The following is a 25823-nucleotide window of genomic DNA, read 5'->3' as shown; positions in this document are numbered from 1 at the left end:
CCCCTGTGTGTTTGAATTTGTGGTTTTCATATGATTAAATAATGCATCTGGTCCTGCACAGCTGGTATGTAAATATTCGCTGTAAGTTATGTTTGTGTTTCAGTGCACTACAATGTGTGTGTGATTTAAAGCACAAATATTGTATACATACTTGGCCCCCTCAGAGCAGTGTTTTCCTCACTTTGCCTTGGGGGCCTTTAGGTCCACAGGAACCCTCAACTCATCTTCCTGCCCCTGGGGCTCTTAGTCTCAACACAGTAGTAATAAACTATCATCACTCTGAGTCAAGTGTGCGTGTGTCAGCCAGACTGTTACTACAAATGTGTGTGTGCAGCAGTAGTCATAGACCAAGCAGTAGTTGTATAATCTCATCACTTTGAGTGGTCCTCTGGGGGTCCCAGGCTCCTCTCGCTGTGTGTGGTTTGACCTCTCATGGCCTTCCAGCCCCCCACATGCCCATTAGATAAACAGGCAGTAAACACAGCCAGCCCCGGCACTGCTCTCTTCCCTTCACAGCATATACAAGACCTGCAGATGAAAGGACTCGTTCCCGACACTAATAGCCACTAGACATTAGCTCCCATCAACCTCCTCTGGCTCATAATCAAAAGTTGAGCCACCATATTCATAGGGTTTCTAATAATAGTAGACATCTTGAACTCTGAACTTGAAATGTAAAATTGTTACTCCCTCAGGTATGACCCCCCCCCCCCCCCCCTAATAACATGGTATCACAAGAAAATATATCACAACCTATTTTCTTGGCAATCTTGGTGTGAGCAGTAAATGTGTAGTGTGGATTCTATCCAAATAATCTAACTCTTGGTCTATATTAAGTTTGCTTTAGCTAATGCTATCATAGCATGTAATAATGAACAGCTATGGCTTAGAGGTAGTTTTCTTGTTGTTGTATTATCACAGTTATTTTAACATTAATGTTATAATAAATGGTCTGAGTATTTCAGAAACTTCTGAAACTGGAATTTTCTCATGCAGTTGTCTCTAGGGAGGGGTCTAAAAAAGAGAAAATATGCAGTGAACATCAGTTCTTTGGATGAAAATGGTTTGTGCTGATAAAAACTCAAATGGCCTTATGTTCTACTGCATGAGGTATGCAGAAGAGCATCACTGAATGCACAACATATCAAACCTAGAGCAGCAGAAGATAACATTGGGTGCCACCGGAACTGAAACTACATTTTCCACATGCTCAACAAATTGAAAAATTTGAAGATTTGATAAAACAATATTGCCTGTTTGAGGAGTCTGGATTTCTCCTGCAACATCCAGATGGTAGGATCAGAGTTTGACATAAACAGTGTGAAAGCATGGAGTCATCCTGCTTTGTATCAACAGTTCAGGCTGCTGCTGCTGCTGCTGCTGCTGCTGCTGCTGCTGGTGTGATGGGGTGAGGGATATTTTCTTTGGACACTTTGGGCTCTTTATTAGTACCAAGTGAGCATTGTTTAAGCGCCACGTTCCTACCTGAGTACTCTTGCTCACCATGTCCATGCCTTCCTGACCACAGTGTCCTCATCTTTTCATGGTTGCTTCCTGCAAGATAACAAATCATTTCACAATACTTAAATGATCCAAAAGTCGCAAGCCAGCAAAGAATCTTTGGGTAGAACAGGGAGATTTGAATCACGGATGTGCAGGTGCCAAATCTGCAGCAACTGTGTGACGCTATCATATTAATATGGACCAAAATCTCTGAGGAATATTTCCAGCACCTTGTTGAATCTATGCACACAGTGAAATAAGACAAAAGGAGGATAACTCATGGCCAGAGAGAGTATTTTATCCCTTCTCTTTTTATCAGCTGAAAAACAAATAGAACAAGGGAAATGAGTTGTCACCATAGGATGGTTATGTGTTCATAGACATAAACCAGGATCTTAGTCACATAAAGTATGTCCTTTCAACTAAGAAGGTGTCTGTGTCCTTTGCAGCTTTGAGGCTGAAGCCTATTTTGCAATTGCTGCTGCTACTTTTTTTACCTTTAAAGACTTGTCTCAGTTATCTCATCTGAGTTCCCTCCCTTTCTCCTTTCACTCCCACCATCTCCTTTCTTTGTCCCCTTTTCCCACCCTCGTCTTCTTCATTGCTATCACCCCCCATCTTTCTCCCCTCCCTATTTGTCCCACTGGTCTGCAAGAAGCCGATCCGAAGAGCATTTCAAATGTGTTTAGAGTAGCTGATTCATCACTGCTTTTGTGCCATGGTTTGTTAATGTAGGGCAGCTGATTGTAGTTTGGAAGTCCTGTGTCGCAGGTGGCTTAAGCATCCTTTATTTATGCGTGTGTGCAAAAGTACATGCCTGTCTGCATGTGTGATGTCTGAATGTATTTAATAGGGCTCTGGTGGGTATAAACACTTCTTCTTTTTCATCAGTGTGTGTGTGTGTGTGCAGACAGGAGTGACATCCTCCAACAACAAAACACACACTCGGCCTTTACTTTCCTGTTGGTGCTGAGTGTTCAAATCATGGCTTCATTCAGCAGTGGCTAATAACAGGCCAAAGGTGATTTCTCTGATGCTCCAGGAAGCACGCACACTCAAAACTACATGTCTTTACTGTCATCTAGATGTCTTTTCATGCAAGGGTGAAGGTTTGGGGTTTACCTTATATGCCAGTGAGAGAATATTAGTCAGTATGTCTGTCATAATCAACCAAAAAGATTCCCAGTATACCACATGAGCCACAAGCTTACTGTTCGAAAACATCATCATGTGTCTAAAACAGCCGTATATAATTTTTCTTCACTTTAATGTCGTGTCTTGGAATATTTTTCAGCATCTGCTAACTTCTAATTGTTCAGTTGTAATCATCCTATCTCTGCTTGAGCTCATCCCTTATGGCGTTGACACTGCAGTGACCCCCTCCTGGATAAGGAAATGCAGCCAATCAGAACTAGTATTTCAATATACTGTACACCCATTCATCCCCCTATCCATTCAACCCTGCATAGCAGCAAAAGTAGCTCATCCTGAAACCATTAGACCAAATTGCTAAATGGTTCAAATGTGCAACCACTTAAGAATATGTCTTTAAGAGTAGTAATCTTCAATCTACTGTGGCAAGCAAGAAGAGGATGGGGTGGATAGTCAGATGGGGAACTAAGAGAAGCAGAAGATGAAACTAATGAAAGAGAGAGTGAAGAAGGGGTTAAGACCTATTAACTGTTCTGTATAAACAACTCTCCAATCCCCGTGTTTCTCTTTATATTCCTCTATCCAGCTTTTGTATTCATCATTCAGCTGTAGGTGTGGAGTGAAAGTATAAGATTGGACTAATGGGAACTACTGGGGTTAAGAACAGAGCAAAACGCACTTGCGTATACATCTTTTATGTCACTGATTCCAAGTAGGTAAAAGTGAATGATGATAAATTAAAAGCACATATTTTCATATAAAGACTGTATTCAGAATAAGTGATAAATTATCAGTTTCATAATTTTAACACAAAGTGTTACACTGATTGCTTGGCAGCTGAGAAGAAGAACTGAGACTAACTTGTTGTAAAGCCCCGATCCACTGGCAAACATGCTGATTTGTTCTCTGTAAAAACACATGTTTAGTAAATTAATAGTCATATAATTGACTTGAGTAAACTTATTTGTATCCACTAAAGAAAATCCCAGTTTTCTCTCTGTGTGCTAAAGGTTTTTACGTTGTATTTTGTACGATTTACCAGGAAGAAATCCCCCAACCCCCAAACAATTTCTGGCAGCAGCTGTACAGATTTCTTTGGAGTACAGTAGCAACATGAGCAGTAACCAACTGAGCATCCATGGAAAAACACTTTTTAATGCTTGCTGTGTTCTCTTATTATTCTCTAAGGAGTGTAATGTAAAAATGTGTCATCAGTGATTCCTTATCACCTCAAGTGCTGCCAAAATGAAAGAGTATTTCAAAGGCACTAAACTTCATTCATGGAGTAAATAGACAAATTGCTTGACAGAAATATTCAGACTAGCTGAGTGGATGACAGCCATACCAACATACAGACAGATACAGAAGATCGTCTACATATTACTGTGCTAATCTCAGTTTCTGAAAAGCAGCATTCCCAGCTTCCCAAGCGACGCAGATCTTAGGCAGAAGACTTTGATCTGTCACTGAGATCATTACTTAGTCTACTGAACTGACAAGAGGCCAAGCTGAGAGACTGGGGGAAACTAAGCTGCAGAGAGTTGGAAAGGCTTGAAAGTAATAAAGGCAACATTTTGTCCCTTATTTTCTGCATGCTCTTTAGAAGGCTGAGAGCTGTGAAGTGAGCTGAAGGGGAATAACTGGAGAAGATGGGGCTGAGTGTTTGTCATCTGGATGTTTGTTCCAAATTCAAAACATAGTTGGATTATAAAGCGGGTCAGTTTCTGTACAGAGAGACAAAAAAGCCATCCCACTGCCAGACGATAACTGATACACACACACACACACGCACACACCCACACCCATAGGATAGATGGTGGACTGAAGGTGACCTGCACATTACTTGGGAAATGACTTTCTTGTTGTTGCTGTTTGTTGTACATATACAAGCTATTTAGTTCTTCTGCTCTATGTTACATATTGCTTTCAGCTTCACGCTTACTTTGATTTGTGAGCATCATTAAGAGTTGCTGTGTTTTTGACATGGAGGCTGTTTCCAATTTTTTTTTTTTCCCCGGGTTGTTACTATTTGTATGAAGACTGGCCTACATCATTACTTGGCAATATGCTTCCTTTTTATGGACATTATTAGCCTCGAGAGTATAACATAATTGCAATTTCACGTAAACTTAACATTTTGCCATTTGCAAATAGCCTTTTCAATTTGTTAGTGTAATTCATATAAAATAGTTGGAAGCAACCCCACCTAATGGCAGACATTAACATGCTTTACTCCCCCTTTCCTCATGACAAACTGAAAGAACTCGGCCTGAACTGCAGAGAAAGCCCATGAGCCAACTAAATGATAGCAGTGATAAGGACTTTTCAAGGTAAGTATGCAAAACTCAAGCTTTCTGTGGGAAAGCAGCAGCAGAAGCAGAAGTCTGTTTATTTTAATGAGCTCAGAAGTGTCTCTCCTGTTCCCCTTACATTATACTGGGGCTCATTTAGAGTTCACACAGTGCACTGTATGTCCATGATGGATATGGTAATGATACATTAATGCAATCAGGACCAAGTCTGTTTTGTCTCTCATTAAGAAAGCTAGCTATCTTGCTGACAAGGGCCAGGTCACATTTGGTCGTGACTATAAGCATTTTCTATTGGTGAGAGAGACCAGGAAAAGAGACAACAGCTGGAATACTCCAAATCAGGGCTGGTTAGGTTTCAGTAGTAATATAGGCACCAATTGTGCCGTGTCTGGTTGTCTTTTCAACACTGTGAGCATTGAAGTGGATTTATGAAGGCTAGGAGTCGAGTAGAAGTGGGAAATGTATGACTATAGAGCTTCTTATCAACATCTGGAGCTTTACAGAGCTGCTGTTTTTCTCTTGCTTCAACCCCCTCATCTGACCTCTACACCATATCATGCTGATCTACAACATGCCCTATATATGTGCAAATGTCAGCTGTTTACTGTGTGGTCTGTTTTATATTTAAGGCACCCAACAGAAGATCTTTCTAAATTGTAGATAAAAACAAGTGGTGGCCTTGATCACAGTTTATATGCACTTGCGTTCACTTGTTGAAATGCACCTTTATTTGGTTCAGATCCTCCTGACTCTGAAGAACAATTAGAAATTACTCTTTTGTGTCTAGATGCAAATAAAATGTATGCATATTAACACTGAAGCATACACATGCATGCACAGGGACAGTGTGCTACTGTTGATTGAGGCACCACCCAGAAGTGTCCTGACAACAGAGCTACAGCATGCTCCGTTTTCTGGAACAAAACAGCTGGCCTGAGAAATGTTGGGTTTATAACTAAAAACAATGACTCACCAAAACACAGTGGATGGGATAGAAGGAGCCTCTGGTGGGAACGGGGATTGACCTCTCTCTCTGAATGAGCCCTGTACTCACTACATGACTGCATGATTATTCACGTACTTGTTGAGAGACACAGTGTCCTAATGTAGAGACACACATATGCGTTTTATAAATGTCTGCATATTAGAGTTTTAAATTCTATAGCGAATCAGTACTTTTGTACATAAACATTTTACTTCTTATCCTGACTTATATGTATGTCATACATCCAGTTTACAGAACTTTGCTTGTATGGAGACGCACTTCAGTGATTCCATAAATCATACTGAATAACGAGTAGGCACACTGACCGACTCTCACTGAGACACTCACTTATCATGAAGCTTAGGAAACTAGCTTCTTTAAATTTTACTCTTTTAACGCCTACATGTTTTCATTATTCTGCTGATGTTCTGCATCTCAGTATCTATTCAGTCTCCCTTTTTCTGTCTTTTGATTCCTTTGAATGTGCGTCTTTCTTTTAGTTCATTTTTAAGACTTATTTCTGCCTCTGTTCACTTTTTTCTTTCTGACTTCTCCTGATTTTCTTGCTGGCTTAGTCACTTTACAAGTTTCTTCCTCCCTATTACCGTTACTGTACCCACAGCTATAGTCAACCTTTACGAGGTGGGTCTAGCCCGTCAGCTACAAGCTACTGCAATTGGGCCATATTGGAAGACACACACATACACTTAGGGTTGTAGCCTTATATATTCTATTAAAAGCACACACGCACGCACATGCACATACTGTATATACCACCTTCCAGTCCCGGGCTAAATTGGCGCAGAGTGAGAGCAGGCTTTCCGTAGAGCAGGGTCTGTTTCCAGTCAAACTTGCCTGTGTCCTTCCTGAGCCCCTGGGCTCCTGTGGCGGCATTGCCCTGGGCTGCTGGGTCAGCTCAGCAGGGGAACTGCAGAAAAGTCCGTGTGTGTGAGAGAGCTAAATAGTGTGTGGTTACAGGGGATGTTCACTGTTGGACAGCTCGTTTGAAATGGATCCAAACAGAAACACTTGTGTTCATAAGGAGACACACACAATCACATGTTGCAAACAGTGTTCCTTGCACCCACCCACACACAGCTGAGTCCCTTTTCATTGGTGTCAGCAGCTCCAACTCTCTTTTTCTCTCTCTCTGACACACACACCAGTAGAACACCTGTCGGACTGCACGGCTCACTCCAGGACACCTTCGAGTCATGAGCTCATCGGAAAAGCAATTAAAGGCAGTGTAGGCCCCGCACGCTGGCGTAATGTTTTGTTTTGCTACTTGGCTTCGAAATTAACCAAACCTGTCAGAAGTCATCTGGCTGACGCGGGCTGGGCTATATTTATTTATTTTCTGTTGGAGAAGCTGGACGCAGGGTCCCTGCACTGCCTCCCGTCCAACAATGAAGTGATTCTGAGGGGGCGATTAGCTGGCTGAGACATGAATCCTCCCCCCACTGTCTACCTGGGGGGGTGATTGGAGAGCACCTCCCACCTTGCCTGTCTGTTACTCTGATGTTGGGGGTCATTGCCCTGTAGTTGAGAGGCTGTGCCCTCTGCAACCCCCAATCAGGGCTTTGGTCTCCATTGTGGGACTTGGTTTTGAACTTGCACTGACCTAACCACTCCCTGTTGATTAAATTTCATGGTTGCAGTGACTGAACAAAAGCAGATTTTATATTCAGAGAAGTCAATGTATAAACTATGTGGACTGATTAAAAAAAAACTACGAAGATGTAAAAATGCGTGGCTGAAGGTTTAGTGGGATTTTAGATCCATAAATACAGAGACTGACAAGAACATAGATGGGGCTTAAACATTAGAGGCCTTCTCTCAGTCAGGGCTACTTAAATGTAGCTTCAGGCTGTGTGAGGCCTGATGCTAGGCAGCAGTAAGACAACACCAACAGCCTTATGCTGACTTTTAACTCAACTGGTCTTAAGCCACTGAAGAAAAAAAACACTTTTGACATTAATAGGCCCACTGTGGTTTAGTCAAGGTAAGTGTGTCTTCACAGACGTCTGCGTGTACATTTTGCGGTTGTATGTATTTTCAGAATCTAGGCCACTGAGGAGTTTTGAGGTGTTTTCTGGAAGATTCATTTGGGAAGTAAGAAAAACACCTTTGTAATCATTGTCATCACTTTTTGTAAGTACCCTTATGCCACCCTGTTAGAGTGGAGAAAAACAACAGTTAGCCTGCTGCCGAGGTCACCCTCTAAGCACCCCGGGCCGTTTCATGGTCCTGCATGCTTCAAAGAAGGTGCCACTCTCTGGTAGTTATGTCAACACAATGATGAAACAAGAACACCGTGTGTATTGTAAAGCCTTGGTCTTCAAAGCCTCAGCAGCAAGGTCAACACATATTTTACTTCTGTGTCACCATCAAACTGGCAGGTGGGGGGGAGAGTATTGTTTGCTCTGTTAGTCTTAAAAAGAGAGGTTTTTGAGTGGTGCTGTGATGTATGGACGTGGTCATGGCTGTCCTGAACAGATGCCAAGCAGACATCACGCACAGCCACAGTAAGATTACAGCTGCTGACGTAACACTGAAAACGCTGTGGAATTCACAGCAGGTATTTAAGCAGCCAAACTGGAAAACTGGAGCTGACAACTGAGTTCATCTGATAAGTAATGAAAACTTATTTGTGTTTATTTCTGCTTTTTCTACTGAATCTGGCATAGGGTGAAATTCTGGTTCCTCTGGCTCACAGGCATTTTTATGAAAATTCAGTTGTGTCAAGTGATCGCTTTAAAAATGAATCTATTCATAAAATATCCAGAAATGAAACTGGGTGCAGTATTTTTTTTTTTAATTTATCCTTTTAATGTTACATACACAATTAATCTGCTGTGTTAGATGACTTATGCAGTCATGAATGATTTCAGCTAAATGTGCTAGTCCATCTTATAGACCATGATTTAGGGTCTTAAGGACATCTTCACTATTCATCTCGCTCCCAGCCTTCTGGGTCCTATACGGCTCATGCTGTTCTGAGCTGCAGCAAAACCACTTGAAGTTGGGCCCCAGAACTACAGCCACAGCCAGAGCCTATTAAGAAGCCACAGTGTGGTATAGAAGTTCAAGCCACAGGACTGAGGTTATGATTCCTCATCAGGAGGGGGAGAGAGGTGGATGAGGAAACAGTGAAAACACTGGGATGGAGTTGATGGAAGATGGATGCATAGATGAAGCAATAGAGGAAGAACTCTGAGTCAGTTTGACTTTATCCAAGGAGAATGTTTCCCCTTTGCCCAGAAAGGATTGTATACTAGTAATAAATCATGGTTGAGGAATAAAATTGCACCCAGTGAATAATAATTATACGCACAAAGCCTAGTATTGACTTGTGCATACACTATAAAATACTATATTGTGGATGTACGTATTAAAGCTTTCACACCTTGCATACACACACGGCCACATATTTGACAGTATGAACACAAAGACATTTCACATTGCTCTCATACACTTTTACTTTGCACTGCAAACACACGCACACATACACAAGTTCACAGGCTATAAATCACTAAATGTTGTAAAAGTGCAGCAAATTAGAACAGTTTTATTTGTATTGTTCACAGGAATAATGGAAGAGGGAGTTGTTTCTGCCAAGCTACAAAGTTAGTGTAACAAAAATGTGTCCGTGTGTGTGTGAGCACACAAATGCTGGGGAATGGGTGGTTCAAATTCAGCTTTGTTCATGCTTTGGAGACACTAAAATGTTAGGCAAAGCAGCAGGTAATCAAGCTTTGTTGGAGGTGAAATATAAACACACACACACACACACACACTCACACACACGCAACCTTGCCTCAGGGCCTGAAACAGAAGACTCGGGTCTTGTCCAAAGCTCTCTTAAACTGCTGAAAGTCCTTCTAGAGCTGAAACATCCTCCCATCGTCATGCTGGGACGTTTCACGGCACGCCAGAGACCTTATGCTAATCCTGCCGGCATGGGAATCATTATTGATAGGATCCTAATGCATTACCTCAGGGTCCGCTTATTGTTGGTAAAGATTATTATTTAAGAGTAAACCAAAACCCAGAGAAAGTCTTGAGTTTCATAGAAATTTATCAAAAGAAAATGTTATTCTTGGCTTAGCGTGATACCACTTTGAACAGTGCAATTGAAACAAACTGTCCTCCTCGCTGCACTCCAGCAAGCGGGCTCGATACCCACCAGCAGTTCATTTGGACTGTATTATGTACATCAGTGGAGGAACCTGACACTCAGTGTGAGAAGATTCACTTCAAGCCACTTTAACTTGCTTATATTATCTTACACTGATTGCACATCAGTATTCCTTTTACTTTGCAGAAGTTTGCAGTATCAGAACTTTGTCCATGTTCGCATAGTCTCCACATTAGTCTGGATTCTGTTGACTAGGTCATATTGATTGCTGAAGTCAAACATCTTCAAAAAATGGCTTGAGTGCTGTCAAACAACTGGTCTCCAGCAAATTTCATTTTATAAAAGCAAACAGATGTAGACGATATACTTTGCTGTCTTTTATTTTTTTTGGAACATAGCAATTTATCATTGGTTTGATTTTCTTTGTCTTCTGTGTTATATTACTAAAACTCTGATTCGGTATGTGTTTTTTCCAGGTGCAGTCCTGCTGGTCAGTGTCCAGGGAATAGCTATCAGTGTGGACCCAATCTTCTGCACATGGCTTTTGTATCAACCTCACAGAGCGAGCAGCAGACAACAGCAGCAGGTACTTGATCCAGTCTCTTCTCAGACAGGCTGTCAGTTTCTCTTCCAGGCCTAATGTCAGTTTAGCCATCTATTTTCTGCTGCTTATCTGAAGCCACAACAAGATCACAGCCAACTAGTAATGCTGGGAAACACAGGTCTCTCTTGTAAATGAGACATGGAATCTTAACTGGACTACCTGTATAAATAAAAGTTAAGTAAGATATAATAAAATAATTAGAGCAGCAATGTTTTGGAACTCCTTCTTGAGTTGGATCCCGAGGTATTCTTGGGCAAGAGAGGATATAGAATCTGTCTGCCATAATCTGAGCATTATTGGGGTTGTTACTCAAAAATGTGAACAGCTACAAACACCACTTGTAGCTCTACTTTATCTTGAAATGTTATTTCTATGTCCATTTGGTGGACAAATACATAGTTGGTGCCATTGTAATCTGGGTTCTGCACAGATTACAGTCACTGTAACCAAAGTAAGTAAGTAAACTACCATCCTCATAAGGAACTCCACCTTTATACAGGCATTTGTAATGTGCGTTTGTAAACTGCTGGCACTCACACACTTAGTTTAGTTAATCGACTGAAGTGGATGTAAATGTCTGTAGTTCTTCCTCCTTCAGACTTGCCTTCTCTTTCCCAGCTACCTTTTTCCATGTGTTCTGCTCCCTGTCTTCCATCCAGTCTCTCTCTGTTTATTTGACAGGGGTCGTAGTGATGGTTATGGACATTGAATGTTTTGTGCACACATTTCATGCACACTTATGGACATTCTTGGTGTGATTGCCTGGGATATAGCACAGCTTCACCCCATAAAGCCACATAAATATATATATGTTGTCAATGAATATATTATGCTATTTTTCCCCCATTATGTTGCTCTGTTTTATGCCCCTTGCAGTTTTGAAAGATGTATGTCTGTATTCAACAAAGAGCGGGAGTTAACTGCACCAGCTCCCTGTGCTAGAGGTTGTTACTGTAAGGGGGTAAACACATGTTATGAGTTGAACTACAGCCAATGTGAAGGATACACAACATGGGCTGGTGTGTGTCTATGTAGACATGCTGCAGCCAGTGTGTGTGTGTTTCTGTATGAATGTCTACCTCAGCTGCCTGTCAGGGCCACTTCTCAAGGCCTTGCTGGATTAGACAAGGCCTGTATCTGAAGGCCAGTCAACAGCATGTGAAGGACAGTGGAAAGGACACTGACTGGTTTGGGTCGAGATGACAGGAAATGCTGGAAAATAAGGAAAACAGGACTAGCAGGGGGGCATTTTGAGGTATGGACAAAGAGAGAAGGAAGTTCATTTTGTGTGACAGGTGTGCGAGTAGAACTTTTGACTTCATAGAGAAAGCCAAAGTGGAAGTAAGGCTGATGAGAGGACAAATGAGAGTATTGAAAAAATGATTAGCATTAACAGTGGAGGAGGCGCATGGGGGGTGTCTTTGAGACACAGTGAAGAGATATGGAATGAAATGATAAAAAACATGCATACAAAGGATACAAAGGAGAGCGATCTGAAAGATCTAATTGTCAACACAGAGAATTTTCTAGTCAAACACCACTTTGGGCAATGAACCTGCAGTATTTTCTTTACTCTATCCAAAGTTTCAAGAACCTAGAAAAGATTTGGCATCATACTTCAGTCAGTAGCTTCAATTGCTAATGTAATTTAGGGGGGCATTTTTAATCTTAACCACAACCAGCATTTGGGTCCCAACCTAGTCACTGAAAAGCAGCTGTGTGTGTGTGTGTGTGTGTGTGTGTGTGTGTGTGAGTGATGTGCGTGCGTGCGTGCGTGCGTGCATGTTTACACAGGCTGCAGTACGTGTTTGGCCTGAGGCCTTGTGCAGCTGCATCATAGCCGATTGGTATTGCTGGCCGATGCTAATGGGGTTTCCTTATTTCAGAACAACCTTCCACTCCTCTGTCTTTCAGCCATCTCACTGACAGCAGTGTGTGAGTGTGTGTGTTTGGCCTGCATGGGAGACTGCTTAAAAAAAGCAGGGAGCTGTCACTAGTCCTTGTTGGTCTTGGAGTCCAGTTTTGTGTTCCACTGCATTTTTCTTTTTCTCTCTCTGCCTGTATCTCTGTCTTTAGTTGCATTATTTATTGTTTCTCCTGATTAACAGAGATCTTGAGAGCTGACTAAATCTCAGTCTCAATTGTTCCCTTCAAGAAGTGAATAACTTCGTACTTTACATTCGCAGCATTTTCCTGTCCATGGCCGTATAGGTGCTCATGCTTTGATGTCCTTGCAGAATCCTGGTGCAGTTCCTTTGGCCAAGAGGAGAGAGGATGAGGTGTCAGTAGGGAGCACACCACTGGTCAAACAATCTTCCAATCAGGCCTCAGACTATGCCAGCAGCCCAGTCAAAACTAAGACTGTGACAGGTAGGTTTACCAATTCTAGTATGTGCTTTTTTATATAATGAATGATTGCACTGGCAAATGCATATCATACATGACTTTAAGTCATGCACGTAAAGGAAACAGGCTATGCCACATGTCACTAAATTCACTGTTTTAATTTAGCTGTTTCTCATTAGTATATTAATAGTAGTAATGTTGTTTGTATGGACTGAATTTAAGCTGCTATGTTGTTACATAACATGCTACAATGTGCTGACACCTGAGTGAACCCGTTTCTCAGGACACCACATCTCCAGACATGTCATCCTCTGTTTTTCTCTTCTGGTAGTACTACTGTGGTTCTTCATGCCCAGAAGAGATGAGTGGCTTGGCTATGTGTAACCTCCCTCTATGCCAGTTTTCCACTTTCCAGGACCCCCTTTTCAGAAAAAAACATATTTGCTGCACATACATAAGTCTGCAGAGTACATGGATTTGTCAGTACACACAAATGAATGCCTTAAGTCTACAAACGCACACACACACACACACACAAACACACAAACGCACACACACACACACACAAACACACACACACACACACTCACTCCTTGTGTGTATGTATGTATGTATGTGTGTGTGTGTGTGCGTGCATGATTCTTCCATAATCCATAAAGCTGTTGTCCTAAGCAGGTACCTCTGAAACATTTGGTAAAAGATGCATAGATGGGACAGACAGAAAGGAATATGAATCTTTTCTTGAAAATGCCTACTGGGTTTATTATTTCTGCAAAGTACACCAACAGTATCGCTGGTGGTATTAGGACAGGTAAAGAGGTTATCAGCAATTCATCAAGAAGTATAAATGAAGAGAACAAGTGGTGTTTTTATCATTTTTTAAATAATTTTATATTAACATGAGCACAAGACAGAGGAAGACACCCTACAATGAGTTGAAACGTGAACTAAACATATTATTATAGATTTTAATATTTTATTTGGTTTTCATATGTACCTATTTTCAGTAATATCAACCTTAATAGCAGGAAATTAACTAGGGATATAATTATTTTCTTTCTCTTTTTTGCCATTTTTCAAGTAACACATATTTAACAACAGCATAATAAAACTGGAAATTCTGTTTTTAGTGTGCCACCCCAGTATCTATCTATCTATCTATCTATCTATCTGTCTATCTGTCTGTCTGTCTATACTAATTAATATGAAAAACTCTTCATAGTCTGTACTTTGTTGACTCTCACTGTGTTTAGGCTCCTTTAAACACTGTAACATTTTCTACTAAAGCGTCACAGTGATGAGTCAGGGGAAATAAGCAAGTCGTTCAACGTTTTTCTTTCTTTCTTTTTTTAAGTCCCTGGGAAACGTTTTCCCAGCAGGAGTGATAAGTCTCTGTTTTGGGTGAAGTCATCTCTGTAGCTGTAAAAAGCTTTGGATGTGTATAACTTTCTCCCATGTCAAGTGTTTAGATAGAAAAAAAATGCTCCTTTGACATTTCAGAGTTTAAACAAAGGCCATGAGGGTTGTCTCCTAGCTTGTTTAAAGAGCTCGCAGCTGAAAGGTCATGCCGCCGTTTCCTCCTGATTTCCCCTCTGGTCCATGTTTTTTGCAAACTAGACTAATGGCTTTTCCATAAAGAAGCATCTTTGCTTACTCACATTCCAAAAGTATATTGTCTCATTAGAGGATTGTCAGTAAATAATCAGCTTGGCTCCGACACTCCATACTAAGTAACATCAGACTGTAGTTTGTCAGCAACACTCGCTGACTGGAGTAAACTGTCCGTCAGTGTGTTTTCTCTCTCTTTGACTGGTCCTCTCTCTTTCTATCTAAGTTTTTGTTTTTCTGTCTGTGAAGTTATTTTTCACCGGGTGACTTTATTTCTGTTTTTTTTCTCTTTTTTGTAATTGTTTTTCCTTTGTTCATCTTTTCTGTCTTGTTTTTGACATCCCGTCCACCATCAAGTTTTTGAAAATAGTCGATAAAAGACCAGATTTTAGAACTGACAACACTCAAACGCTGATGCTTTCACACGTAGTATTTTGGTTGTTATGAAATGTTAAGTGGATTGGAGATCTGGCCACAAATTCTGCCTGTGGGTGTGTTTACTGTTAGACACACAACATTTGTATATGGCATCTAATTGTTGGGCTCCATTAGTTATTCAAACATATACTTTGTCAGACTCATGCTCTTTCCTATCCAAATATTTCTCTTGTGAAGTGAAAACAAGACATTAGTAACCAGGTGCTCATACTGCATTTTATTAAAATGTAGCCCTCGGTGCCCCCGCTCCAGTTCTCCACGCTGGAGTGGAGCTTGTAAGCAAATGAATAGCATCTTTGCTGGAAATTGCTGTGGTGTTACAGGAGAAGATGTAATGAAAAGTTACAAATTGTTTCCGCAACCAATCAGAAGAAGAAAATGGCCGAGTCATTTCGCCCTTGTGGTTTTAATCATGGTGAAATAATACGCTTCCCTACGGTTATAAGATCTTGATAGACCACAGCTCAGCACTGGAGAGACTCTTACAGCACAGCAGGTACTCTGCTGATTTCATCCCACGACTCCAGTTCCACTTGTACCTAGTTACACAATAATGCCTTCTTTCCACATTTTACAGTTTTGTTTCTGTATATGTAGAAAAAATGACTGGACGTCATGGCTGCGTAAAGACAGATGTGAACTCCTGACATCCTGTTGGATTGTGGTGAAACTTGATGCACATAGGTTCATAAACTAAGACTGTGTTCTGCCTCGTTTCTCTTGATTAGTTGTTCCTGGGATTCATTTGGGGGCTGATAAATGGGATGTTAATTTCTAATATTCCTTGGCTGATGATCATGGGGTAAATACCTGCTGCAGATACCTGATCTGTAAACAGATCTGCACTGATATTTAGTCCTGCTTAGACTAATGTTTTTTTAATGCTGAAATCTTGTGGAAAGTCCTGTTTGTTGGGACATTAGTTAAAATCCACCCCAAAATAGAACTGACGTGCGTTAACCCTGTAACTGTACACAGCTGAACTAAATGAACCGTAGTTTGTATTTTTCTGCGTAAAGCTTTCTTACCAGGGCTTCTTCCCCATCAGAGCTGTCGACATCTAACATGTTGTGGTTGGAGTTTGGTTCTCTAAAGATGATTTATGAATTGTTTTACCATGCATGGAGAGCACTAAGAAGGACCGGGATATTTTAGCAGCTCCCTCTGGTCTAGCTCTCACATTTGTTTGTTTTTTAGGCAAAGAAACAAACAAACAATCACTGTTCATGGTTAGTCCTTCAGTCCTATTAGTTTAGCATGTTTGCGTGCGGTGTTTATACCAAGTTGACTTTAAGCTGGACATAAAACTGTCTTCTTTTCCGTGTCAGCATGATGCATTTCATGTCTAAAGCCATTTAGCCTTATTGAATGTTGCGATGCATTTTTTTTTTTTCTTTGAGAATGTATTTGTAATTGCTGCGTGTTTACCCCACGACATCCAGTCCAGCTGTTTAGCTTGGATTGACTCAATAAGTCATAATGATTTGCTGAAGGATAGAGCTGATTCGAATATAGTTGTAGAGAAATGACTGCTGTTGATTGACATTGATTGAACTTAATCTCATCAGTTACGACAGAGCAAGGATTTCAGGCAAATTAATAAATGTGCTGAGAAATAGCGTTTAGAAGAAATGAATTGAAATGGTCCAAGTTATCCAAGTTATCTCTCCCCCCCCCCGCCCCCCCCCCCCCCTTTTTTTTCTTTTTTTTTTACAATAGATAGACATTTTTTCCATCTTTTTACTAAATTATCATTTGGCATTTTACTTGATAGTTCAAATGTCCTTGTTTCAACCTGATTCCAAGTAAATGTCTGACTATGTGACAAGGTCCAATTTAGTTGCTGGCATATATTTTCTCAGGGGACTCAGGGTCATTTGTTTAGGTAAACAGAGGAAAGATGGGTGAGGTTTTTTTCCGAGTGGGAGTGTTTGAATCTTATGTGTACTGCAAAATCCTGGGTACTTCTTTCAGGTTTCCCTCGAGTCTTGAGCTCCAGGTGCCTCGACGCTGCTGTTTTACACCTTATTGAAACACAGTGGGAAAAACAAGATAATTCAATTCCAGAAAACATCTGTAGAAGCTGCAAATGTAATGCAAAGAAGATTTTCTGTGAAATTGTGCTTCCCGATCCCTGCTGGGCTGCCTCTCTGAGACCTTAGAAAGCCCACGGTGTGTGTGATAACCTTGCGTTCAAGTGGTCATTTTGAAGATATAAGCTAATAGCTTGCATGTCAAAAGTGTGCTAGATTGAAATATTATCACAGGATTAAATGACCCAGAGTACTGGATATATGGAATACTGAGATGGAGCCTTGTTTTGTTCCGCCTGATCATAAATTGGCAAGTGGAGTCTATGTCTGTGCCTATTGATTATCATAGTTTTCCACTGGAGCTATTGATTTTCCCACAAAATCACCTTAGGGAATTAAAAAGAATAAATCATAATCCACTAAAAGAAAATCATTTTTAGAGCTTTTAGCAGTTCAAAGCCTCCTCAGAACAATTGTACTAGCTAGATGTCCCTGCTTCCAATTGGTTATTTGAATGCATGCCTGGCACTTTTATGATTTAAAGAGAGTGTTATGTTGTTTTGTTACCACACTGAGCCTAGCTACAGTTTCATAGTAATCAAGGGGGACTTTCCTGCCGGCTTTTGGAAGGTGCCTGTTAATGTGTAGGCAAATGTACAGAGACACACAGAACCAGTTCTCTGCAGATCATTTCCCCCGAAGCACTGAGGGCAAGGTGATATCATACTGGGACCGGGGCTGCCCGGCTTGAAACTCATAACCCATAGGCACTCAGCTCTATCTGGCAACACAATATTTCAACCGTTCTCTCTTCCTCTCTGGTTTTGGTCATTACAGATGTTAAATATACAGGGCACGTGTTATAAGACACCGCTGACTTTCACAACCAGTTCAGGCTCAGTTGGACTGAAGCCACTTCTGGTGGATGACAGAGACTTGGATTTAAAGTCTGTGTCTCGGAGAAAGAAAATCACATCGTCTCAAAATCTCTTTATACGATGAAACTTTAAACTAGTTTAACTTTATGAATGGCTGTTTTTTTTTGTTGTTGTTATTTTGTTTTTTACAGTTATATGGTTGGCTTTTCTGTCAGTCAGCACGTTTTTTTTTAGGCATTTTGTTACTGGTTACATTATATGGCCCAACAAAATATTCTGGTCAATTCACATCACAGGTTTGTTTGAATGTTGCTTAGTAACATCATCACAGAAGTGTTAACAGTTGTTTTTGTGCGATTATCCGACAAGAAAGGCCGTGGAAAGACGATTTTGAAAACAAGTCATTTCTCCACAGTTTGAGGTCGATTTCTGTCTGCCCGCACAATTACGCCACAAATTGGTTCACATAAAACTAGCCTCTAAGTATTTTCTTTATTTGTCCCTAATGAATGTTCTTGTTGGCAGCAGCACCGTGTTTCTGATCATGAGCCTCCCAAGTCCCGAGCTTCTTATTGTTCTCTAACATCTACCAGAGTAATGATCTCACTGGCTTTTTTTTTTGTTTTGTTTTTTTTGCTTCAATCCTAAAATTAGCTGTTGGCACTCTGAGAACATACTTCATTTGCTGAGAAACCTTTCCTATCTGGCTGTGCTTCCTAAAGGTTGGAATGAGAACTGTTGTCTTTGTTCCTGTCTGCTTGTGGTCTGCATGATGGGATTAAATGTAATTTTCTTGTTTACTGGAAGGACTTAAAAGGACAAAAAAAGAGACAAAATGGAAACATTTGCACTTGCTGTTAATCTGCAAGGTAGGACAAATATCAGGTTATAGTCAGGGTTGTGCTGCTCACAAAAACATTCCAGCACTGATGGCTTTTCTGTGATCTCAACCGTAGAGCATCGACAAAAAAGGAGGTTTGGAACTTTGTAAAGACACACGGCTTAGAAATATATATTATGGAAAGATGTATATTAATATATTTTAGAGCGAAACTAATATACACATGCATACACAAATCTATAAGAGTGAGAGGAAACTGATGCGAAGACTTCAGGCAGAACTACGCAGTCATACATTACTATAATCCAAGCCCAAGTAGCCTGATGGAAGTCAGGCGGGTTTTTATTGGCTGCTGTTTGCTTTTCAGAAGGGGATAATATTTTCATTGTGGAGTTATTTATATAGTTTAATTTTTCTCGTAAAGTCAATAATTTATCAAGGTAATGATGGTTGGAGTGGGGAAAGAAAACAAGAAGTAGGAGGAATAATGAGATAGAAACCCCCACCTCTCTTAGAAGAATGGTCGAAGTCTTGAGGGGACTCTACTTGCTACGCTGGAACGTCTTTTGCCTCCACACACTGATGAGCCCATACAAGCCTCTCCCCAGCTTCCATGACAGACAGAATGGTCTGTGGGGAATATATGTGTCCTTATGTATCCCTTTGCTGCTTTCATGAATGATAAGGGTATTATGCACTGTGGATGTTGGCTGTGGGTCCTGAGGTTGAAGTGAGAGGAGCGAAGAGGGAAGTTGGGTTTGAGCTGTGTTTCATCAGACGTAGTGTGGATTAGTTGAGGGGCTAGAGGGGGTTTAGTGACGGAGGATGAGAGAGGAATGGGAGGAGGTTGGGCACTGAGCTGAGATGTTTTTTTTTGTTTTGCTTTTTACATGAGATGTTTCAAGGGTTCCTGATGTCACCGAGAGAACATGTGCTGTTGCAATTCTTTATGTGCTTTTATCATGGTCGGTCTGGCACAAGTCTTCAGCTCTTTTACCGAATAAAGTGAAAATTGGTTTGCATTACTGTGTCATTATCACTCATGTAGTGAAATTTGTTATTCTCTTCTTGCTTTACATGTTGCCAGAGGCATCGGAGTCTGACTGAGTTTTCCTCCTGTTAGAGGGCTTCTTAAAGCACATCTGGAAGAAAGAGCAACCATGCAGTTTGTAGTGTTAGAGCAGTATGTTTAGATATAAAAGGGTGATTTTTTTGTGTCTTCTTGCCACCACTTACACATTCCTCACCCCTTCAAGTGAGCCTGGCCACAGCAGCGCTTTTTCAATAATGCTGTAACGAATGGAGTCACGTAAATATTTAAATAAACACTGACTTGCATCCAAAACAAATAGGCGGGCAGGTTTATTAAAGAGCCCTATTGCTGCCTCTGCACGCAGCTGTAGCAGAATATACAACACTTCAACTCACTGTAAACCATTTGTAATAGGGAACATACCAGAAAGATAGCAGGCGGCATGAGGAAATGCCGGGATCCCGCAATGAGGCTGTTTTTATGGTTGAGTTACTCAACCACCCGGGAAAGACATGGATGCTTTGCGCCTTTGTTGTTGTGAAGTCTGTTAAATGTGTAGTGGAAAGTTCACTGGCACTGATATGATGTTAGTGTTTCTGTGTGACTGTGGGTGTGCCAGTGCCTTTGTGTGCATTTAAACATGCGTTCAGTTGTGACTGCGAATCGCACATTTGAATGATGTGCGATTTACACTCACCACACCACACACCCTCACACATTTTACAGCTACGTTACTGTGCCGTGGCAGTGTTGCGACCTGCATCGTGATGTGAGGCAACACTGATTTGTTTCTCTCCCTAAAGTCAAAGTACTGTAACGGGGTTCTGGTCTTTTCTTTTTCTCTGAGCATTTGACACTGCAGCCGTGGGCTGCAAAGACAGTGGCCTTCCATTTGCTGTGAGATTTAATGGAGCCGTTAAAGAGGATGAATAACCACCATCAGAACACTAGAATGTTTATAAGGGACTGGACTGGCAGCTCCACAAACCAGTTGAGAGAGAGAGACAAGAGGGAGTGGTTGGAGAGAGAATGAAACAAAGGAGAGAAGGTAAGAGAGAGGGTGTATGGCCAGAGTATGGCCAATAACATATTAGCCTAATGGCCTAAGAGAGGGTGAAAATGAGGACATGGCTGAGATGGCACGAGGCAGGGGGAATAACCCCACTTTAAAGGGACTCCTAGGACTTGTTAGGCCTGGGCAGGTTTAAGAGGTTTGGGCTCTCCTGTCATGTTTCTCCTTCATTTGAATTTAGGCTTGCCGCTCTCTCTCTCTCTTTCTCTCGCTCTCTCTCGCTCTCTCTCAATCCCCTCCCTGCAGGAATGGCAGGCGCCAAGTCACTATAACAAGATATGGCAGTTTCATTCCAAATAATGACCCTAGGATTAACAAACAGAGACCTGGAATGGTATTTAAAACCAAGCACAAGGCTTCATCCATTGTTACTGCCTATGCTGCACTTCAGCACACTTTCTGATTGGGCTAACAGACTCACTCTGGGGAAGAACATTCACAGTCTGGCCTACCCCCAAAGTAAAAAAGACAAAAAAAAGGCTTTCAAAAATAGATGATCAGAAATCCACTCATTCATCGGGCTTTCTCACGGCAAAGTTAGCAAGGATTAGGACAGTCTCTTTGCCTGCCAAAAAAGGAATAATTTTAAGAAATGATGGGCTTGTTGAGAACAATGACTCAGAATAATATTTTTGAGTATTATTGATTTAGGTCAGAAGAGTCCAGATGATGCTCATGGCTGCCTTTATTCACAGATTTTTGGAATCTGTAGTGACATACATTGTGTGTGTGTGTGTGTGTGTGTGTGTGTGTGTGTGTGTGTGTGTGTGTGTGTGAGTGTGTGTGCATACATGTATTAGTACTCAGTGTCTCTATTGTGCATTATGGAATTAATTATGCAGGTTTATCTTGCATGCTGCGTTTCATTGTCTCATAAGCTCCTCTGCAGACATGCTTACAGTTAGCTAGTCCTCAGTTTCTTGTCATGCAAGGTCCGCTCCACCCTCAAGTAACTTTCTCTTATTTTTGTAAATTGGAAGGAGATGGTACAACTGTGTATGAGTTTCTGTTTTTGGAGCTCAGAAGGGTGGCCTGTATTTACTTTAACATTTCATCAGTGATGATTCGTGAGGGTGTGAGCTCTTTATGGGTTCTATTTCAGTGTACGGTTTTTATGTTTGTCAAGATTGTGTGTTTAAATGTGCTTGTGTTTGTGGTATATGCTTTTATTGTATTTTTTAATGTGGTAAAATGTTGTTTAGATAGTATAGGATGTATACCGTGAGATAACCAGGGCACTAACCAAAATTGGAAGAAACTTGCACACATACATGTACATACACAGGGAAAGCCCAGTTCTTGGGGTAATGTCTCCTTAGTCTAGACAGCTGCATGACTTACAGTGGTAGCTACACACCCCTGTCTTGTCTATATCGATCCACTGCAAAGTATGAGATACTTTTCTAATGCCATGTAACAGGAAAACTCCAACGTATGCACAGCCCTTCACAATAAAACTCTATTGACAACTCAATGATATCACAGCAGTTTATGCAGCACTCTATTCATATTACTCAATGAAAAGTCAGCCCATGAAACACAATCTGACCTGTCAAAGTCAATTTTTGCCATCTTTCACTTTGTGGGCATCTAGTAGGACAACACTGGAAGTATTACAAGGATAGCAAAAAAACTGACGAATAAGAGTGAGGAAGGTAGACTGGAAATTGCCAAATGTAAAAATAATGTAAAGTGCAACACTGATTGTAGGAATCATGACAAAAAGTCCATTTCATAGTCCCCAAGTGCCAGAGGCACCTTGAGTGTGAGAAAATACTGTTCAAGAGTCCAGACCCAATAATCAGTTTTGTTTTCTTCCACTTGTGCACATGTGCTCGAGCACACACACACACACACACACACACACACACACACACACACACACACACACACACACACACACACACACACACACACACACACACACACACACAGAGCTCAGCATCCATATACCTGTGGCCTAAGTCTCCCAGTGATATGCACACATACCTTGACCAACAAAAGTGGATCAAGGTATGTGGGTCAATGGTTAGTTAACCACCTTTTTTTGTCATTTTCCCCACCAACATGCTGTTATTGCCATGCCAACGCATTTGGAGATATCTGGGAACATGGTGTCTGAGGGCACACTGTACAGCTGTGACATCACTGCTGTTTCTTGAAAACTGTGGGATAGGGCTGCTGAGCAAGGCAGACCTTTAAATCATGGAATATGTCTTAATGTGTCTTTAGAGAGACCCCCCACCCCCCCTTCCCTAACCTCTGACGCCCTGATGGCTTTAACATCCACAGACCTCAGGTTAACCTGCTAGAATGCCCTTATGCCTGTGTCTCGTTCACCGTATCTATGTATATTTCTCACACTCTGTCTCAAGCTTCCTGTCGTCTTCTTATCGATAACTGGTTCTCTTACAGTGAAGGTGTTCTTTAGTTCATATAGTTAATAGAATGGATAATTGAATATGCTTATTACTGTGTGATTTTTGTGCTTGACTGTTGCCATGAGTGTCAGCACAGACAATCAGCCCTCGTCTGGACCACAGCAAGCACACCAGAACATGTCATGTCTAGAAGTTTGTGTGCGTGTGTTCTCGTGTGTGTGTGTGTGGGTGTGTGTGTGTGTGTCCGCGTGTGTGTGTGCGTGCGTATTCTCTCAGTTTCATAGTTCCCTCTCCTGCTGTAGGAGACAAGAAACCTGAGTGCCAACATTACATCATCTCAATGAAGTGTCAGTTAAACATCATATAACATGATACTTTACAGTAAATGAAAATAACAGTGAATTATGAAGAGAGTGAAATAAAGGATAAATGCAGGGGAAAATTTTCTCATGTTAATAAATAAAACCCAGTTTTTATTTAAGACTTTACAAGGTGCCGCTTCACTTCTGTGGTAGCGGTTCCTTCAGGAGTCAGCTAAATGTTTCAGCAAGTCTATCAGCAGTTCAAGTACACACTATGAGAAATGATGGCGCTGATTGTTTAAAAGCTTCATTACAATGTCATGCCTATCATTTTTTTCTTTCCCAGAATCACGTCCACTGTCCATCCCAATGAGGGTGATGCCTGACACCACAGCTGCGGAGTCATGGACGACCTCAGAGGAACAAATGAAGGAGCTCATCGCCCACGCCTGGGATGCTGTTAAACGGCTCACTCTGCAGGTACCAAACTGTCTTTATGTACTGGAACAGGTATATAAGACATTTCTACTACTCCACTGAGCTTGGATGAAAGTACATTGATTTTGTCCATTAAGATTATTTACAGTTTTTTAGTCACTCAGTGTTACGTTTGGTCTTCACATTCCAAAGGATCAAACGTACGAACGCGTACCCGGATAAAAGTTTGTACGCCTTCTGGGACCAGTAATGCTTTTCCCTGACCACCTATTTCTCTCCTATTTCTATGGTATAATATATTAAAATTTAGCTCATCCCAGCCCAGCTTTGTGCTTTCTGTTGTGAAGCCATATGGCATCCAGGGACTTCTGTTAGTTGTTAACTGATTACCCTCTTTTACATATAGATGCATATACAGTGTCTCATGTCCCATTGTGGCAAACCGAGTTTCCGTTTGGCCTGCTGGCTGTCTTGGATGTCCCTGTCTGTCTAAGTGTCTAACTGGGAAGTTAAATGCTCCCATCGATTGTCTGTTCGCTGCATCTTGACTGGACTAGTTAGTAGAGACCACATCACAACCAGCCCCATCTGAAGCACATCAGGAAGTGCTGACAACTCTCTAGCAGGCCTCCTCTTGATGCAAGAGCTGGACATCATGGTGTGTGCACATATGGGTTTCCCTGTGCATAGTAATCATGCGGGGTACATTACTGCATGGTACATATGGATATCTTTCAGTTCAGTAATGTGTTAGGCTCAGTTTTGGCAGATTAACTACAGTATGTGAGTATTACTCTGAAAATGCTGGCCACATATATCCAAAGTTTTAATCTTGTGTTTTCTTTTTGTTTGTTCATCAATTATTAGGGTATTAAGCCAACCACAGTAAACAACAATAACTAATTTCAAGTATTGCAGCTACATTACTGTTAAAAGATTAGTGTTTCCTCTTACTAGCACTCAAAGTTATGGTTACATTTAACTGTCAGCAAGCTATCATGTCATATGTCACAACGGGCATCATAAATGAACAAGATTCAATTTTTGCGTGTAGTAATAGTTATACTGTTGTGAGTGCATGTAAGTCATCACAGGTGCAGCGGGGTTTTCTGTCAGTGGGCTTATTCATTGTGGGCAATGTGGCTATTCAGTTTCAGGGTTTAGTCACAGCTGAATCATTCCTTAATTTGAGTAGGGCTTTAAGGTGAGTTTCTTTGAGCATGTAAACAATAACTATTGAGGCATAAATGAAACAACCCTTCTCAAATTATTTTAATTCCTATTGCTTGGACCACACAATCTGATGTCATTCAGACAGAAAGAGAGCATGTGAATTGAAATAATTCTCCAGAACCGGCGTCCCATGTCAGTACATTGAGCTGTTTACAGTACTTTCACAAGAGTTAACTCAACCCTCTAATAGTTTGCTGAGCCCGTCATTGCCTCCACTTTCCTCTGTCCCCTTCGGCTGTGTGACTGGGACCACACCACATACTGCAGCAGTAATTAGGAAACACTCTGTCCTGTTGACATGGGAGTGGAAGCGAACCAAACCGAAAACCCCAACAGCTGGTACCCCAGGTCTTGGATATCCCCAAACTTGAACCACTCCATTTATTTTAGTGTGGTGTAAACAGAATACCTAATGGCTCACACTTCTGCTGCACATGTGCCCAATTTAACATGCAGGGCTTTCTTTCTGACTTTTACAGAAGAGAGAGGAGCAGGAAGGACAGAAAAAAGGTTGGGTTAATGAGAC

At 41.2% G+C, this 25823-nt stretch overlaps 1 protein-coding gene across 3 annotated transcripts in view; it reads left to right on the top strand.

Moving 5' to 3' along the window:
• The window catches only part of LOC134635624 (intermembrane lipid transfer protein VPS13B-like), a 292458-nt gene that overhangs the window by 107755 nt on the left and 158880 nt on the right, over positions 1 to 25823 (top strand). For all 3 annotated transcript variants that reach the window (XM_065471728.1, XM_063485027.1, XM_063485026.1), the window contains 3 exons: positions 10567 to 10676; positions 12932 to 13064; positions 23973 to 24106. In XM_065471728.1, coding sequence (XP_065327800.1) covers positions 10567 to 10676; positions 12932 to 13064; positions 23973 to 24106 — 377 coding nt within the window. The remainder of the gene's footprint in view (positions 1 to 10566; positions 10677 to 12931; positions 13065 to 23972; positions 24107 to 25823) is intronic.

The sequence above is a fragment of the Pelmatolapia mariae genome, linkage group LG10_11, assembly GCF_036321145.2.
Source record: "Pelmatolapia mariae isolate MD_Pm_ZW linkage group LG10_11, Pm_UMD_F_2, whole genome shotgun sequence".
NCBI lineage: Eukaryota > Metazoa > Chordata > Actinopteri > Cichliformes > Cichlidae > Pelmatolapia > Pelmatolapia mariae.
The sequence above is the reverse complement of the archived record's forward strand: the minus strand, read 5'-3'. Positions and strand labels throughout refer to the sequence as shown.